A 20,167-nucleotide genomic window follows, 5' to 3' on the forward strand; every position below is an offset into this window, starting at 1 on the left:
AAGCTCATCATGGCTTTTTAGTAGTAGGACATTTTGAATACAACAAGACTTTATAGCTAATATCAAGAGATTTTTAATGGCCACAAATGTGGAAGGTTGTGAAAGACTTTGTACAATAATGTGATATTTATTCAAGGCCAAAAACTCCTTATTATTGATCTTATAAACTTCTCCATCCGTTGTTTATATGAAAACAATTATGTTCTTTTCTTTCTATGGATTTTATTATCAATCTTCTAAATTCAAGTTTATATGACTTTATATTTATGATAGTAGATTGATTCACCAAAATCACATATTTTGTACTATATACAAAATCTATAATATTTAAAGAAATAATTAAGCTTTTTTTTGACAACATCTATTGATATCATAAATTACCAAAAGATATTATATCAAATAAAATATATAATTTATATTAAGATCTTAGAGAATCCTTTTTTAAATTTTAAAGATGAATATAAAACTATCTTTAATCGTTCATCCTCAAATTAATGGAAAAATAAAATAAATGAATCAAGTTTTGAAATAATATTTGACATGTATCATCAATTATTATCAAGATGATTGTACAACTCTTTTGTCATTAGTAAAGTTTGAGTATAATAATTCAATAAATTTTTCTACTCAACAAACATCTTTTTTTGTTTATTATGGTTATCATCGACAATTTGATACTTTTGACTTTTTAAAAGTTGATAATCTTCTTGCAAATGATTTAAAAAATAGTTTGATAGAGTTATATACAACAATGAAGATATAGTTAAAAGAAGCTTAAGAATAATAAAAGATCAAGGTAGATGCCTATTATAAGGAATAATTATAATTTATTATACGTAATTAGGTATAATTATTTTATTATAATATTAAGACTATTCATCCTTGTAACAAGTTGGATTATGGTAGGCTTGGACTTTTTTTATTTATGAATGAATCAATTCAATTGCTTATTGATTATACGTATTAAAGTCGATGAAGATCTATATAATATTCTATATATCTCTTCTTGAGGCATATAAAATAATTGATATGCCAAGAAATTAAGAAGTACCATCTCCTCTTATAGAAGTAGATAATAATAAAGACTTTGAGATCAAAGAAGTCTTGGACTCAAGATAGTGCCAAAATAGATTAAAATATCTTATTCATTGGAGAAAATATGATATTATTAAATATATATATATATATATATATATATATAAGCCAATCAAAAATCTTACAAATACAATGAAGAAAGTTGATACTTTTCATCATCGACATTCATCAAAACAAAGATGAAGGATAATAAAGCTTTTTTATAAAAAAAAACTATAGTTTAGAAAAGATTATATTCAATCTTTTACACTAATTTATAATTTTTGTGTATTTTTGGAGCTAAAAAGATGAAAAACTAACATCTAATATATTCAATTTAGGAGCCATTATTTATTGATTTACTAAATGAGACATTATAATTATCAAAGCCTTCAAGATGATGCAATCGAGATGAAGACTTTTAAGAACAATATGTTCTTTTTTAAATAGATGCCAAGATATAATGCATTTAAAATCATGAGTTTAAAAGAGACTCTTGATATTTGGTGATTTTATTGGAGGTAGAAATAGCTTCCAATGGTGTTACAAATATTTTTTTTGAAGAAAGTTATAAAGGCCTTAGTAATGATCAAATAACAAGATGATCTTTCTACTCTAATATGAAATATTTTTGATGGCTGAGAAAACCTATCAACTATCTTCAAAGAGAATAACGATTAGAAAATGTAGCAAATATAATTTGCTACATCTTAAACTTCTTCAATATATAATCACCTTTCTTCATGGAACTTGTCATAAAAAGAGAGTAATGTCACGAACATACATATAATTATCTAAATAATATGAATAAATAGAAGTAGATAAAAATATATTAAATTAATAATATCTTGTAGAAAAGCTTTCTACAAGCTTCATATACATGATTTTATCTTTGTACATGTCTATAAATAATAGATAGATTAGAAACTTAACTAACAAATTAGCCATACATCACATGTATTAATAGTTTGTGGTAGAAGCTAAAAAACTAATATGTCATCATCTAAAATGTGAGTCTAATTAGGTAAAAAATATATTTCTTTTGTGAAAATCATAGTGGAAAATAAATGATACTATCCCTCTTTTATTTCATCAAAAGTGACATATTTTCAACTTGTAATACTTTGCATAAAATTTAAAAAATAATGATTTTTAATTTAGACTTTTTAGAATTTTATATCTCTTCTAAGTACTATCTTCTTTGCTTTAGAATCATATTATCTATATATCTTATTTTTCTTATCATATTCTAGAAATAGCCAATATTTTGCCTTATTTCTTATATTTTTTGTGAGTGGATTTTTCTCCGGTCACTTAAATTTGATTTAATTAGATCATAACTTACATCAAAGCCCAATACTAATTAATGTGGAGATGCAAATCATCTATAAGATAAGAAAACCAAAATAAGGTAATAATCAAGATTAATCCAATAACATAACAAGTTAGTTATACTTTTTATGATTTAATTTTTAGCATTTGTAGTTCATTTAGTTAAGTGCCTTCCAAGATTTATTCTATCAAACTTAAAATTTGAAAATTATGAATTAAAATAAAATAAAATAAAAACAATGAATGCCATGCTAGAGTGCTAGTCTAAGGCTTTCCAAGTTAGTATTAATCATGTAACTCGGAGTTCTATATAAGAAGTTATCTACGGATGAAGTTTTTATGACAAAACTTCATTTAGAATTAGAAATTCAGTAATAAACAGCCTTAAATATTTAAGTTCAGTACTAACATGAAGTTAAGATTTTTTTTAAGATAAAAGATGAAATTTGGAAGATTAAAAAATTAAAATAAAATAAAAAATTAAATTTAAATTAGAATTAGAATTAATAATTAAAAGTTAAGTGAAAGTTTTAAAATAACAAAAATAAAAGTTGAAGATTAAAAGTAAAAGTTTAAAGTTGAAGATTAAAAGTAAAAAGTTTAAAGTTGAAGGTTAAAAGTAAAAATTAAAAGGTTAAGATTAAAAGAAATAGAAAAAAATTAAAAGATCAGCTTTATTTTTTTTTTATTTTTTTTTATTTATCCTTAAGGGTAAGAATGGATGGAAAGATAAGAATTTAAGATTAATTTCCAAGTGAGATAAAAGTTCTTTGAAATTATTAAATAACATTGATTAATGATAATAAGATAAATGAGTGATAATATAGCAATTTAGGTGCTAAGAGATGTGATTAGAGGGTGATTAGGGAAAAAAAAACTTACTTAGAGTATGCCAAGTTGAGGGCATCAAATCCCTTGTTGTTCAAAAATTTGCTTACAATTCCACACAGCTCTTATGTAATTGAAATTTTTTGTGGTTTAGGTTGACATAGAGTTGCTCCTATATACCAAATTTCATGGTGATCCAAGGTTTGACATCAGAGATGTGTGTTTTCAAAGCAAGGCGACTTGAGCTACCTAGGCAGCAGACCCCCTTCTACTTAAAAATTCACTAAAAATCAGTTAATAGTTTAAAATTGACAAATAAACTTTTTTCTAAAATCTTACTTAGTAAATTTTCTTTTTCAAAAAAATTTTGTAAAAAAATGTAAGTAAGTACTAAGATAAAATTTTTCAAAATTGGTTGTTCAACACTGCTGAGGCAGCAGATTCCTTCGCATTTAAAAATTCATTAAAAATTTGATATAGATCGAGAATTAGTGATTTAAATTTTTTAATAAACTAAGCTTTAGAGTAAATTAATTTCAATAATTTACATCAAAGTTGAGTCATAGGTCACTAAGTTATAGATTTTTTAAGCCGATGCTCCTACACTACCAAGGCAGTATATCCATGCTGCCTTAAAAACTCGCCAAAAATTCTTCACAACTTCAAATCAGGCGTCCTTATGTCGTTACAAAGTTAAAGGTGAGTAAAATTTGCTCACAAAGTCTTATAGAAAGAAAATAAAATGAGGTAGAGTGAGAAAATTAAAACTAAGGCCATACAAGTTTAAAGAAGAAGATTTGCATTCACAAGATGGGAGAATATTTTGCCATAGCTTTGCCACAAGAAGATGGAGAGAGAGAGAAGGAGCTCAGTCATCCAAGCCCTCTTAATCAGGAGGGAGGAGGCCCAAAAGTGGCAAACACATCTCCACCATCAAAATCAAAAAATCCCTAATGTCACGAATTTAGAATACTGACTGAAAATCTAAAGAAGAAGCTCAAGAAGAATTGGCAAGAATTAGATTAATCAGATGAATATAAGAACAACACTAGAGAGGTAAGCTTGAACTCCAAGAGATGTATTGTCGAGACTAAGGATCCCCTTAGTCTCGGCTCCTATATATACTATAAGCTAGGAAGCTTCTCAAGTAGCTTTTACAAACTAGGAAGCTTTTCAAGTAGCTTCTACAAACTAGGAAGCTTCTCAAGCAGCTTCCACAAACTATAAAGCTTCTTTAGAACTTTTTAGAATCTTCTAAAACTTCCTAATATATGTCCTTGACATCACTCCCCCTCCTTTTTTAGCTTCGAGGTCTCCAAAAAGCACTCCTATTGCGAGTCAGTACCAATGTAAGAAGTTGAAAATTTATCGCATAGTATTTGCAATATACTCCAATTGTTGTTTACATGGCAAGTAGTTCATTGGTCCTTGTAACCAATGATAGTATCTTATGCCTTCGATTTTCAACCAAGTATGAACTTGCATGTCTTCATTGTGAAAATGCCTTGCAAACACTCTTTCGGGAAGATCACTGTAGGCAGGTTCTACTTCAAATACAATCACTAGCGACCTATTACAAGATATCCTCCGTCATCTTCATAGTACAGGCAGTTCTTCATCTCGTCGTCGTCTTTGTGAGATACTCGGTTGAGAAGACATGACTGATATGGTATCTATCTCTTGGCTATCCATATCAGACCGAAAAATACAAGCACTAAACATGGAAGAATGGGCTCAAGTTATAGATTTATAATCTCTAACTAAGTCTTTTAGAAGTTCCTTCTCTCCCTTCTTTGTAAGGCCGAGGATTAAGAGACTTCAAGGAAAATGAACTTCACTGAAAAACTTTCATTGAAAGGCCTTAGGTTTCTGAGGATAGCGTCAATGAAACTCCTATACCTTTTGTGATGCATTGATGAGATTTTTTTTTGGTTTTCATGTACGCTCATTGATATCATAGCCGCTCTAATGCACTAGGTACTCCAATTTTATCCACTTACATCGTGAATCTAGTACCTTTTCTACCTCGTATTCTTTGTGGTTCTCAATTTCAATATTAGGTGGTAGACATTGCACTCTTCTAGAAAAAGACGACTCTCAATAAGGTTCTAACAAAAAAACATGAAAGACTGGATATATCTTCATAATAGTTGGTAATCCCAGACGATATGCCACTGGATTGATTTGCTTCTGAATGACAAATGGTTCCAATCTTCGATAGTCCAACTTATCACATGGTTGCTTAGTTTTGATATTCCGTCGAAGCAACGATACTTTATCTCCAATTTTGAAAGTAGGTGCTTGATTCTAAAATTTATCTGCGGATGCCTTGTAAGCTTCTTGGATAGTTTGCAATTCAAGCTTCAATGTAGTTTGAAGCTCCAATAGTTGTTTCACAAATTCTTCAGCTGTCGGGTTGTTATTAGTTGACAGACTCAACAAATCAAGCTTCGGATGATATCCATAGTTGGAAAAGAATGGTGTTTGTTGAGTCGATGCATGAAGAGTGTTGTCATATGTAAACTTGACTAATGATAGATATGCAGTCCAATCATCTTGTTGATAGTTAATACTGCATCATAAATACTGCTCTAAAGTTTGATTCACCTGTTTTGTTTGGCAGTCAATTTGAGGATGGGAAGCCGAAGAAAGCTTGATATCCACCTTCAATATCTTAAAGAGAGATCTCCAAAACTTTGATGCGAATTGGGTTCCTCGATTCGATATGATATCATCTGGTAAACCATGATATCGATGCATACTATCAAAGAAGAGCCTTGTTGTGTCTTTGCTTGACAATGTTTTCTTACAAGGGATAAAGTGTGCCATCTTTGTAAGCCGATCTACCACAACAAAGATGCTGTCAAATAAATTTGATGGCAGTAAGTCCATAATGAAGTCCATGGAAACTGAAGACCATGACTGACAAAAAATATGTAATGGCTAAAGAAGACCATAAAGACAATGCCGAGGATTTTTAGATCTTGAACAAATGTCATAGGAGAGGACAAAATCCTTGACAAAATCCTTGACATTTAGGGCCACCAAAAATCTTGAAAAATAAGTTCCAATGTCTTATTGAATCCAAAATGTCCCGCAGCTAGGAAGTCGTGTCAAGATTGGAGAACTCGGAGTCATGCTCGTCCCTTTGGAATATACAACCGCTCCTCAAAGTATAAAAGATCTCCTTCCACCTTGAACTTATCATTATTAACACGTTGCATGATATCGAGGTCTACAGAATCTCCAATATTTGCAATACATACCTGATTGAGGAAATCAGCATCAATTGGCACTATAGCAGAGCAAAGCTTGAATTATTTCGACTTCAACAATGTTGCATATTGTTGATCAAATGCTACTTCTCCAACCTTTGGTACTAGATACGATCTCCTTTATAATGCATCGGATAGTCCGTATTGCTTTCCACGCCAATAAGTAATAACAAAGTCAAACTTGGATAGCAACATATTCTATCGAGCTTCACAACGATTCAAAATCTGAGCCAACATGAAGTACTCCAAATTCTTGTGATTTGTATATATGGTCACCAGATGCGCCACTCCTTCGAGAAAGTGATGCCATTCTTAGAAAGATTCTACTATCGCAAGAAGTTTTTTATCGTGGATCTTATAGTTGATCTTGGCAGCAGAAAACTTTTGAGAGTACAATACAACCAGATGAAGCTTCTCGTCTGTGCCTATTTTTGAAAGTATAGCTCTTATAGCAAAATCTGAAGCATCGATCTCCTAATAGAAGCCCTTTGTAAAGTTTGGATGTACCAAGATTGGAGCCATAATAAATGCTGTCTTAAGATCTTGAAATACTTTTTCTGCTAGAGGTTCCCATTCAAACTTGTCTTTACATGTCAACCAAGTGAGCGGAGCTGCAACTTAAGAATAATTCTTGATGAAGATTTGATAGAAGTTAGTAAAGCCAAGGAAGCATTGTACATCTCTAATCGTCTTTGGAACTTCTCATGATACAATTGCTTCCACCTTCTTAGGGTCCATCTTCAAACCTTTCGTAGTTGCAATGAATCCCAAAAATTCCATCTCAGTTTGGTTAAACAACCACTTCTCCAATTTGGCATAAAGTCCTCGCTCATGGAGTTTTTCAACGACGAGACAAACATATTTCTCATGCTCTTCTATATTCTTGGAAAATATCAGAATATCATTTAGAAAGATGACAACAAAATCATCAAGGTGCTCCCGAAAGATGTCATTCATCATATGTTGAAAGACCACCAGAGCATTGGTAAGACCGAAAGGCATGACATTATATTCAAAATAGCCATACCTTATATGAAAAGTTGTCTTCTATTCGTCTCCTTCATTGATTTGCATGAGATTATAAGCTCCCCTTATATCAATCTTTGTAAAGATCCTTGTATGTTTAAGTTGCTCTACAAGTCCTGATATCAAGGGTAATGGATAACGATTCTTCTTTATCACCTTGTTGAGACCTCGATAATCCACGTACATCCGCAACAAGCCATCTTTCTTCTTCACAAATAAGATTGATGCCCCAGCTGGTGACTTCGAATGATGAATGAAGTTCTTTGCTAGATTCTTGTCAATATACTTTTGCAACTCCGCTAACTCCATCTGCGACAAATTGTAGATTGGGCCAAAAGGTGGTTGTGCTCCTTCTTACAAGTCTATGGCACAATCGTATGGTCGATGCTCCGGTAGCATGTCGACATTTTTCTTTTGAAACACGTCTTCAAAATCCTTATATTGCTCCAGTATATTTGCTGTTAAAATCTTCTCTCTGCTAGTTGGAGTTACATAAATGACAAACGGTGTGCCTTCCTTGGACGATGTTACAAACACTCTTGCTCCAATAAATAAGGATTTTTTGATTCGAGATCTTCTAACAGGCTTACTCTCAAAATGTTCTATAGGAAATGTCATCTTTCATAACCTCCAATCTATAGATGGGTTATGCATTTCTAACCAAGAAAGACCAAGAATAATAGGGTTTGATGGAATTCTAATAATATTAAAAATAATATAACTAATATGATCATTAAACATCACTTCTATAGGTTCTGATTCATGGGTGACACTACCTAACAATAAAGGTCGTCCATCTATTCCTTCTACATGAACGGCTTTAGATTTTTGTACTAGAAGAATCTCGTGACACTTAGCAAATTCTTCATCTAAAAAGTAAGTAGATGCTCTTGAATCTAATAACGCTAAGGTTTTTAATTTTTCATGGTCAAAAGATAGAGGAATGATAAAGCAATGGATAGGTTGAGTAGAAAGAGAGGAACCTGATTGTTGTTGTGGTATTGAATTGTCTAGTCGCACGGTTCCTATTATAACTGGGCATCCTCGTTTTCTTGAACAAATACGCCTCTAGTCTTGACAATGCGTTGATTTTGCTTTTTGGAGTAGTTTCCAGCTCTGTGGCCTTCTTCACCACAATACAAGCATAGTCTTTCCTCCATATGCTGCTTTTTTTCTTCTAGAATTAGGGATTTGACATGTATCGCGTCAATTTGTATGTCTTCTACCTCTGAATGTGAATTCAGACTGCTTGTTGACATAGTTGGAGCGTGATGAGCCATATGTTGTCTTGAGTATTGGTCTTAGCGACGTTGGAACAGACGATTATCATACTTTACAGCTTGACTAATGGCTTCATCGAACGTTCATGAATCGAGAAGAGATAATAACAAATCCTTCACATTGTCTCTCAAGCCCCAATAAAATTGACTCATCAATGCTTCCTCGTCTCAGTTCATGTCGTACCCTAATTGTCTGAAATCTAATGCATAGACTGACACAAAGAGTGATCCTTCTCGTAGTGATCGAATCTTTGTTGTAGCCCATCGTGCCTTATCATGTTCGCCAAATGCTTCTGCAAACACCTCAAAAAAATTTCAAAGTTGTTCAAAATTGGCGATCCTTTCTTAAACAAAAGAGCAAACCATGATAGAACTTGCCTCGTGAGTAAAGTTCCAACCAGTCCAACACATGACTCCTCCGTCGGATAGCGTTCGGGCTATAAAGTTGTTATCAATCTAATTTGATTGACAAAACCTCGAAACTTAGAATGCATACCATCAAACTTATTTAGAAGGCTAATTCGGACTCTTTTCGTTGTAAGATCAATGGTCCTTGTTGAACTAAAGGCAAAGTTGCTTCTCTTGGTGCTGAAGCTTAAGGTTGGTGAATCCTCGATTGTGCCATCCTAGATGCTCCATCATCATGAAGTCTTACAATGATTACTTCAATCTTTGCAGTTCTCTATAATAACGTAGCAAGAGCATTGATAATGGCATCCAACTTGGACTCCAAACTTTCAGTTATACTAATATTTTGACCTCCGGCCATTCTAAGAGAAGAAAAGATATGATTCTACAAGAAGGCAGTATTGGTTTAGAGGAGGGTACTCCGTAACCTCTAAAATGCCTTAAAATCTTCACGAAGATGGGTAATCCACTCTCTCCAAGAAAGATAAGACTCCAATATTATAATAGAAGAAATATCAGTTTAGAGGAAGGTAATCCGCAACCTCTAAAATGCCAACACCTTCAAGCACAGGGATAATCCACACTCTAACAAGAAGGAACTAGCTCTGATATGAAAGATGAGTATAGTCTCGAAAAACTGTCACGAATTTAGAATACTGATTGGAAATCTAAACAAGAAGCTCAAGAAGAATCGGTAAAAACTAGATTAATCAGATGAGTACAAGAACAACATTAGAGAGGTGAGCTAGAGCTCCAAGAGGTGTGTTGTCGAGACTAAGGATCTCCTCAGTTTCGGTTCCTATATATAATACAAGCTAGGAAGCTTCTCAAGTAGCTTCCACAAATTATAAAGCATTTCAAATAGCTTCCACAAACTAAGAAGCTTCTCAAGCAGCTTCCACAAACTACAAAGCTTCTCTAGAACCTTCTACAACTTCCTAGTATATGTCTTTGATATCTAATCAAGATCAAGGGTCCTTAATAACTCTCAGCCTAAATCCGATTTTAAGGCTAGAAATGCCTAGAACTCAAAAACAATTATCTTTTTGGTAAAAATAACACCACCAATGTCTCTAAAACATATTTTTATCCTAAGAACAACTATTCGCAAGCCCAAATTTAAGTTCTAAATCATAAGAATTAATTAATTTACTAATTTAGTTCTAAATTTCAACTATAATTCTAATTCTAATTAGCCTACTTGGAAATCAGCAAGGATTCTTGCCATCAAAGCCTTCATAATTACCATTATTCAATTTAAACTCCCTTAAGCATGAACTCTTAGCAAATCCAAAACCTAATTATAAATTGGCTTTGAATTTGTGATTTTTTTCAATTTTTTCTTTTTTTTCAACTTCAAGCAGTGATTAAATCACTATGAGAGGAAACTCCACCAAAAAATTAGCTTGTCTCCATCTTTTTAAGATCATCATTAATTTAACAATTAGACTTTATATTTTTAATCCAATTAAATTATAAAATAAAATTTAAGCTTCAAAATATTTAATATTAATTAAAAAGATAGAACAATTAGGTTTAAGGGACTTTCTAACTATAGTCAAATTAGAAATTAGCTTTTGGATTGAAAATTAAGATTGTGGATTAATTTAAGTTATAATTCTTAAGAATTTGAAGATAAATTCTATTAAAATTGTAGTTTTATTATTAAGAAAAAGATTTAAAGTAATTCAAGAAAAAAAAATCATAGACCTTCTAAATTTACTTTTTTTTCTTTTGAGTTTTAAAATAGTCAATCAATCTACTAATTAGAAGTATCTATCTAATTAATAATCTAAAGATATGATCAAAGTCATAATTAACTAAAAAAATTAATTTGAATCTATTAATTGGTTATATTAGTATTAAAATTAGTAAAAATATGTTAAAAATTATAAAAAAAAATTATATCTAACCATTGGAGCTTTTAATTATGCTCAGACTTTTTTTTTGAATATGAAAATAAGTTATTTATCTAAAAATGTATAAATGATCAATATAAGGAATTTTACTTGAATACTTCTCCTATGCTCTTATTGCCATATTTGTTTTTATTAAACTTTAATTGACTAAATAATTTGTTGTTGAAATTACCTTTGTTTATAAAAAAGTAAAAAATAAATTGACTATTATTAATAATTTGGCTTTTTTGATAATTTTTTTATTACATCTTTCACCTACATCATTTTGCTATGGTATTACAATATGAATAAGTTAAGGTTTAATCTCCATATGAGTCATAATAATTATTAAAATCAATTGATGTGAATTTTCTACTATCATTTGTTTAAAGAGTATCTTTTTTCTTGTTTCATTTTCTATTAATTCTTTCAATATTCAAATCTTGGTAAAAGTTTTAGCCTTTATATATAATAAATATAATTTTTTATAAGAAATAAATATAATTTTTTTATAAAAAATCATTAATAAAAACTACAAAGTATCAAAAAAAGCTTAATGATATAATTGGTAGTGGTTTCAATGACTTAGAGTATACTAATTTTGTACGTAATATAGCTCTATTATCAAAATAATATCGAAATTTGTCTTTATATTGTTGTCCTATTAGAAAGTTTCATATATGATCGTCAATGCATCTAGAGAAGGTAATCATGTGGCTTTTATATATTTTACTAGATGTTATAGTCTAAAGAAGTTTATATATCTATATCTATAATATCATATATTATATTTTTTTGTAAAAAGTTCTAAACTATTGATTTGAAGGTCTTAATTAAATTAGTAGAGACCATTTATTGGATTCCTATAGTCTATAGCAATGATATATTTATTATCTAAATTATTTAATATCCAATAATGTGTGTTGAAAAATACCATTATATCACATAAATCTATAATGGTACCATAAATATTAGACTTTTGTATAGACTCAAAATATAAAGAATATTAGTCATATTTAATACTCCAAAATTAATTTTAATAGTAGAAGTGCTTATTTTTTTAATACTATGATTTTTTCTTTTAATTATTTTGATATTTTGGCCAAAGCTACTTTCACCCATTTAATTAAGATTTTTTATAAAGTTAGTAATATGGGTGGTAGTTCCACTATCTATATACTACAATTGACTATATGGAATATATCCTTTAAGCTCAAAGAAAGATATTTTAAGATTTTATACAATGTTAATATGAATTGCTATATTTTTTATCCTCTATTATAATAAAGTTGTAAAATATAGTTGAATTTAGGATGCATCAACTAGCAATATGATTTATTTGGCAATTGCTATAATAGATTAGAATACTTCTTCCTATGAAATCATGGCTAGGGCAAAATTGTTGCTTTGCTCTATAAAAATATTAATTGAATCTTTTATTAGATCTTTGGGCTTTGAAATTTGATTTAGAAAAAAATCTTTGAAGTTCTATAGAAACAAATCCTCTAAATTACAATCATGTAGTTAAATTCAAAAGCATTGCCAAGGCTTTATAATCTCCTAGGTAAGTTAGTTGTTATTTCTACTAAGTGGCTTTTATTAGTAATTTGAAGATTATCTCTTCAAAGATTAACATCTAGTCCAAATTTGCTAAAAGTTTAAACCACCCCTTTAAAACTATGCAGTAGGCTATTAACCATAGGTTAAGATATACTTTTGTCTCATATTATTCTCTAAAAGCAACCATCTTATTCTTGATATCACTTGCCTTATTGACATATTCTTCTATGGAACCTCTTTGAAGCATTTTGAGCAAATGCAGCTTATTACTCAATATTAGAAGATGTAATTGATTGCTAAAGATAAAATTCAAACATAAAGCTTTTCATACTAGTATTTGATGTGAAAAAATGGATACAAAGCCAAGAAGTCTATTGCAAAGTGATAATTGAATTCTTAATAGTCTTAAATTTTAGGCCTTTTTTATGAAATGTTTTGTATATTAACTATCAAAAATAATAGCAAGAAATTTTGCCAGTTGTATATGATTTTTAGTAAGATCCTAAACATTTTATCTTCTCAAAATTACTTGTGTTTTTATTGACTAAATATATTTAAGGAATTTGTGATAAAATAAGAATTAAAGTGCTATCTATATATTATGTTTTAAAATTATTTTATATACAAATCTTATATTTAAGGATTTTGTAACAAAACAAAAATTAATGCAAATTTTATATTAAAAAATTCATAATTTATTTATATATCTTTTAATTCAATAAATATTTTCATCCTATTTGTGTTAAAAATAAGTAAATAAAATAATTATGCCATAGATGGTGATAGAATTGTAATGAATGTTATTAATCTCTAGCAAAATATGCAAATATAACTTATGAAATGTATTAGTGTCATAAATTAACAATGTCAAAGTTTCTTATATTGGTTCACTTTGGTGTTTCCAAAGGCATTAAGAAATATTAAAAACTGGTAGTTATTATTTTTTTTAGTAGTTTAAACTTATCCTAAGATTTAAAAATTTAAGATAAGATTATATTAATAGGCTGTAATTTTAAAATCAATTTCTTTTTATACTTTTTCATAGTTTTTTAATTACTTTGTTACAAAGTCTTTACAATATGTATTAAAATATAAAAATATAAAAATATCTATATTAAGAAATTATGAATATTTTGTATTCTACCTACTTCATACACATATAATAGGATAGTCTTAGTTGCCATTTAGGATTGATTCCATGGAGGTTCAAAAAGTGAGTTGTGGCAATACTCTAACATTACAATATATGCCTTATTTTGAGAACAAATAGAATATTTTGTAAAAAATCTTTTAAAAATTTAGAAGTATAAAACTATTAAAGTGTGCATTATTTTTTATGAATAAAATTTATATATGATTGCTCAATATTCTTAAGCAACCTCTTTTTAAAGATTTCTAAATTTTATGTGATGTATGTATATATATAATTTTAAAAAATTAATTATTTAGAAAAATTTAATATCTATTAGTTTATTAAAATTCAATATCAAATATTTTATCTTTAAAAATAATAATAAATTTAAAATTATATATTTTCAATCAAATATTCAAAGAAAAAAATTATAAAATATCCAAATTCATTTATATTAAAGATCTCAAAAAATAAAATGTACAAACTTTCTATCAAAGATTCTCAATGATGTTGGTTATATGTAAAATACTTCTACTTAAATCATGACAAAAATATTTTTTGATACAAAATCTTCAAAAATATCTTAGATGTGTCATTTTCAAAGAAGAAAAATAAAAAAATAAATAATAAATTACAATAATCCATAAAAAAAAAATTAAAAGATTTTTTTTTATGAAATTTTAAAATGGTTGATTTTCTAAAATCAAATTTATATTAAATATTTCAATATCAAATTAAATTTGAATTTATACATGTGATAAAATTTACAAAAGAGCATAATCATTCAAATTTCATAAATAAATATATTTCATTTTAGTTTTTAAGGGTTAGTTTTTTAATAAAAATAAATATAATATTTATCTCTTATGATTTTGACAAAAATAAACTTAAATTTTACTTTAATTTTTTAAAAAATACTTATACATAAAGAATTAACAATAACAAAAAAAAAAAAAAAAAAAAAAAAAAAAAAAATCATCTACACTTATATCTTAAATGTTGCTATTTCTACTATAACTTACCATCAATCACATGCTACCATGGTTTTTGCTAATGTCACCACAAGTTACCCTAAAGTTGAGTTGCATACTGTGAGGCACTTTTTTCAACCACCAATATTATTACTAAAGTTGATTGTATCACCTTATAATTCTTAATTATTCTTATTAATTATAATTTGTAAAGAAAGTGGTAGATGAATCATCTATAATAAGAACATAAGGAAGGAATGATAATAGAAACATTTTCTAGAATTTTACCAAATCATGTGAGACCATGTATCAATCATGTAGCATTTGACTTCTCTATAAAACTCTAATTTTGTGTTTATATTAAAGTTGTGCAAAAAATAATAATAATAATAATAATAATAATTAATTAATTAATTAGATTGATCAATATTTTTTACTAAAGTCTATTTAAACCTATAAATATGCTTTATATGCTCAATGGCTCTATGTATAAGAAGATTTATATTGTACAAAAGATATGTCCATTTATCATGGTTGAAAGTGCCACATTGATCCATCTCCACACTTTCTTTATTACATACTTAAAGTCAAATAAGTTGCAATTGATTAACAACTTCACCTTATTTTTGGAACTTATGGGTTGGCCCTTTATTTTCTATAAAAATTTATTTGCAAGTGTTGGCATTTGGCCTATCTAAAATTATACAAGTTATGCACATACAATGGCTTGTTGCATCAAATGTCATGTGGTTAACACATAATCTCTTATGATTTGGTATAATTTCCTTTCATATGTTCTTATTGTAGGTCATCCATTGACTCTTCTCTTCACAAATAACAACTATTCAAAGTAATTAAGAATTATGGCTAATACAATTAATTTTTGAAGAATAATGCCAATGGTTGAAAAAAGTGCCTTGTGGTGTTCAATTTAAGTTTAGGGCAACTTGTGGTGGCATTAGCAAAAACCATGATGACATGTGATAGATAGCAAGTTGTAGTGGCAATAAAAACACCCTATATCTTTTCATAACTTACTATTAAAAATTAAAAATATTTGTTTTATTTAAAATCTACTTTGTTTCATTTCAACCTAAATTATCTTCACATTCAAAATAAAATTTAAAAATAATAATGCTAATCTCCAAATCACTAACAAAGTATTGTATAACAAACTGTAGAAGTTACTCTTATCTCAATAAATTCTAAGGAGCATGTAATAACATCTAATTGAATATTTTAAAATTGTAGAATTAAGAATAAAAATATAATTTCGTAAACATAACAAATAATTCTCAATACCCCATTTCCATAAGAATACTATAACAATTAAAACACATTGTAATTTGTGCCACTTAGACTAAAGAAGAGGGGATGTGAATCGAGGTCCCGATGAGGACCAAACGAAACCTCAACTCATGACGTGATATATGGTTTTAAAATCAAGACCTCGAAAGAGTACTTCAAATTCCGAGTCCACCGTTTTCTTGCTTCGGTGACGGTTTCAAAGCCAATCTTCAAGCTATCTCGCATTGCGCTCTGATCCAAGCTTCGGCAACTTCTACGACTGCACAGATCCGAAGGTATTACAACCCCTGGCCTGAAAATCCACTTGAGTTGGTTATCTTCGGCGTTTTATTTCTAATGGGTTTTGCCTCTTTCTAGTCAAAACGCCGTCTGTAATGTGTCGCACCGGCAAGTAGGAGTAGCTTCAGTGTTCTTCTAGAGGTTTGTTTCTTCGGGTACTTTGAGTGCTACGAGTAGTTTCTAGATCATTGTGGCAGGGTTTTCCATCCGTAGGTTGTCTTGCTGTGCGGTTTCGAGAGAAGCTCTTGTTTTAGGGTTTCGAGAAGGAGGACGATCGAGTGCTGTGGAATGTTCCGGTCTTTTGCGGCTGTTTGACATGGGTAGATTTTGATGGTCGTTTGCAGCAATGGGGAAGGTTCCAGTTAGACTGAAAGAAGTGGCTTACACGATCTCACCCTATCACCAGCATGTCATGACGGGGTTGTGGAAGGATATCCCCTACAAGCTGAGCAAAAAATTTCACGAGAACTGGGTGTCTGCCTTTACTTTGGTGGTTCCTATTGTGGGCACTTACATGTGAGTCCCTACTTTCTTCTTGTGTAATCTCTTCTCTCTGTGTATCAGTTAGGGTTTTATTGCACCTAGTTTAGGTGGATTTAACCAAATTGTTCTCGATTTGGACAGTCACTGACCGGTGCGCCTAGGTCTTGAAATTAGCTGGACTAGTGCGTGAAGTTGGTGGTTCTCGGTCAAGCACGTGTAGAAACGTGTATGAGTCTATTCGTATGCTTGGAGATGAGGTTGGTAATTTGCTAGAGATTTTAGGATTAAGGTGATCAGGTTCTGGTCTGAATGACACAAAATTTATGAGGTTCGTTGATCGTTATGTATTGTATTAGGGTTTCTAATCTAACAGTAGAATACAATCTAATCCATGGTCTCTTGATTCTGCTAGTAACAATTTGATGTTTATTTGTACCATATTGTTCGTAGACAGTCTTGTTCACTTGAGATGATCGTTAGAAAATGACAGATAGTCTTCATTTGTGACTCTCTCAATACAACAATTAATATTTGAGCCCCAAGTTATGACGCGTTCATTGGAATTGAAATATACGTAACCAGAGTCATAATCAAGTATGCGGCCCACCCCTACACAGTTACCACAGTTTACTGGAGTGATTGGATTCTTCCACAAGCGTAAATGTACTATGATCAATTACTGGCATAATATTCATGTCAATTTCTTTTAGGGTTCTAATTGAGTAATCTGATTTTTGTCCAGGTATGCTGAGAATTACAGAGAGAATGAGAAACTTCACCACAGATACTGACCTCATACAAGATGATAGGTTTTGTTTTTAGGCACATTGTAACCGATTCCTTGAACATTATGAGGGATAATGGAAACGGGTGAATGCATGTGTACAATCATAGGTATGCTCTGTTGGAACTCGTCTCTTATGTCAACTCTGAGGACAGTGATTATTGCATTGTTGAACGTCTGAATAAAGATCTGCATTGACCTTGTCTGCTAGTTTTTGTCTGCTAATAAGTCTTAAAGTTTTGAGGTTAACATTCACGTCTCTTTCATTTACTACTGTTCAGCAATGCTTCTGCCTAAATTGTAGGAAATGGTAGTTGTGATTGGTATATTTGTGAAGTTACCAGGTTTTTTTATAATTCAGCTGTATGATAAGAATGTTGCATTAAACTCCATTACTCGGTTATTGCCCACATATGGGTTACCAATGCACGACTTATAACATAAATTGTTCAGTAGTGAAAAAATAAATTGTGGTTTAGTTTTTGTAATTTTTGAAGTTTAATCAAGGTTGCTTACTTGAAGTTGTACTTCATTGGGATTAATGTGGCCCCAAGTTTCCAAAGTATTGCCCACAGTTAAACAAACTAATAGTTAAAACCTTGAATTGTGTTCGGTTGTATTTGGTTGTGTTTACATTACAGACAATGACAAATCTTCATGGGTATTTAATTTTATATTCTCGGATGTTATTTTTATCCTTACCTCCTAATGTTTTTTATGTCTATTAGTGGCAATCTTTTATTTTGTGTTGAGAATTACGAACATTTTAAATATGTCAAATTTTTTTCAGATTTTTTAAGAAAATGGTTTATTTTGAACTTACACATGATATTTTGGAAACAGGATTCCAACTTCTGTATTTTGAATTCTAAATTTACTTTTAAAAGTACTAATTTGTTTTGCTATAGGAATTTTAATTTTTATCTGTATTTAATTTGGTTTTTGCAATTCAAGCATTGATTTTTAATTTTTTAATTTTATAGCAAATAATTGGGTTAAATAAAATAGTACAATTTTGGAATGTTACAATTTGATACTAACTAAAATTTACGAAATTAGACATGTTATTCATTTTTAAAAGAGTTTTTTTGTTTTATTTTTATGATAATATAGGTCATTATTTTGTCTTGTGTACATGTTTCAAATCAGTTGTGGTCATGATTTTAAGTAGAATACATTGTGTGTTTTAAAAGCTACTGATTGTTAGAGTTAGAACTATGTAAGAAAAACTTAAAAAGCTTTGAGTAATAAAGAATATTTTTTAGAAAATATGATTCGGTGTGAAATAATTTATGTAGTTTTTTTAATTAAAAATTGTAATGCATATATATTTATTTTTATACTCAAGGATATGGATATTCTGATACCATCCTTAAAATATTTTGATATGAATTATTGATTTGTTTTAGAGGGAATTATAAGCAATAATTCTTGTAGATTCTTCTCAACTAAGATGTGGGAGCTCAACTTTAGTGAGCCATAGAAATTTTGAGCTATTTTACAAAGTATACTAAAATATCTAAAAGAAGAGAGAAAGTACCAATATATCTTTGTCCATATTTTAATACAACATATTTTTATTTTTATTTTTTAATAGTTATTTTGTAAATATTCAATCTATAAGAATGAGATTCTTTTAATTCTTTAAACATGAATAATATGTTTATATTGAAAGTTTATAATGTCTACAAAGGTGGATGAAACAAGACCGGTCTATCTCAAGAGTCAAAGACCTTGTTAATCCATAGCAACATAAAACTTCATTACAAAGTAGGACAAATTGGACCAGAACAAAACTGAACAAAACTAAACATAATGAGACACAGAAGACAAAATTGAGTAATCAAAATTAGAATAGAATAGAACAAAACAAGAAGATATAAAATCCAAATGTATTTAGAAAAGGGGTCCAAAGCCAGATGTCCCAAATGGCCCTAGTTAGTCCTATTTATACTTTGTTCTACCACCTTGGACTTTCTACAATGTTCTTAGAAGATGGATCCTACTTAGATAATTGTCTTAAATTCCTTTTAGAAGGTTCTATGATGGGCCCTACCTAGATAACTATCCTAAGTCTTTTCTAGAAGGTTCCATGATAGACTCCACTTAGATAACTATCCTAAATTCCTTCTAAAATGTTCTATAGTGGATCCTTTTTAGTCCACTAACCTAATCCCAATTCTAGAAACTTCCATAACTTTTCAAACATGGTTCTAACTATCTATCCCTACGTGTCAATGATACAAATAACTTATATATACCCTGTTGTAGTTAATGTCCCTCCATTAATACAAAACGTCTTTGTTTTGTTGCCAATGGTATCTCCAAATTGCCTCTTGTCAATTGGTGAGGTTTTGTGCACGTTCCTATGTTGCATTATGGATCGAATAACCTTTCCAAAGAACTTTGTACTCAAGTTGTCGATGTCCATTGCCACAATAAAGATAGCGATGTTCCAAAATATTGTCTACTTCATATTTTTGTCAGTCATCAATTACAATTGGTGGTAGTGGTGGTGGTTGGTGTCAA

The 20,167-nt window shown here is 29.7% G+C and overlaps 1 protein-coding gene across 1 annotated transcript; it reads left to right on the forward strand.

Moving 5' to 3' along the window:
* Window positions 1-16,290: 16,290 nt before the first annotated feature.
* On the forward strand, window positions 16,291-17,848 carry LOC112280246 (cytochrome b-c1 complex subunit 8-2, mitochondrial). The gene is made up of 3 exons (XM_024515527.3): window positions 16,291-16,367; window positions 16,716-16,887; window positions 17,597-17,848. The coding sequence occupies exons 2-3, from the start codon at window positions 16,718-16,720 to the stop codon at window positions 17,643-17,645; spliced, it is 219 nt and encodes a 72-aa protein (XP_024371295.1). The 5' UTR covers window positions 16,291-16,367; window positions 16,716-16,717; the 3' UTR covers window positions 17,646-17,848.
* Window positions 17,849-20,167: the final 2,319 nt, after the last annotated feature.

This window comes from Physcomitrium patens, chromosome 1 (assembly GCF_059467195.1).
Source record: "Physcomitrium patens ecotype Gransden chromosome 1, ASM5946719v1, whole genome shotgun sequence".
NCBI classification, from domain to species: domain Eukaryota; kingdom Viridiplantae; phylum Streptophyta; class Bryopsida; order Funariales; family Funariaceae; genus Physcomitrium; species Physcomitrium patens.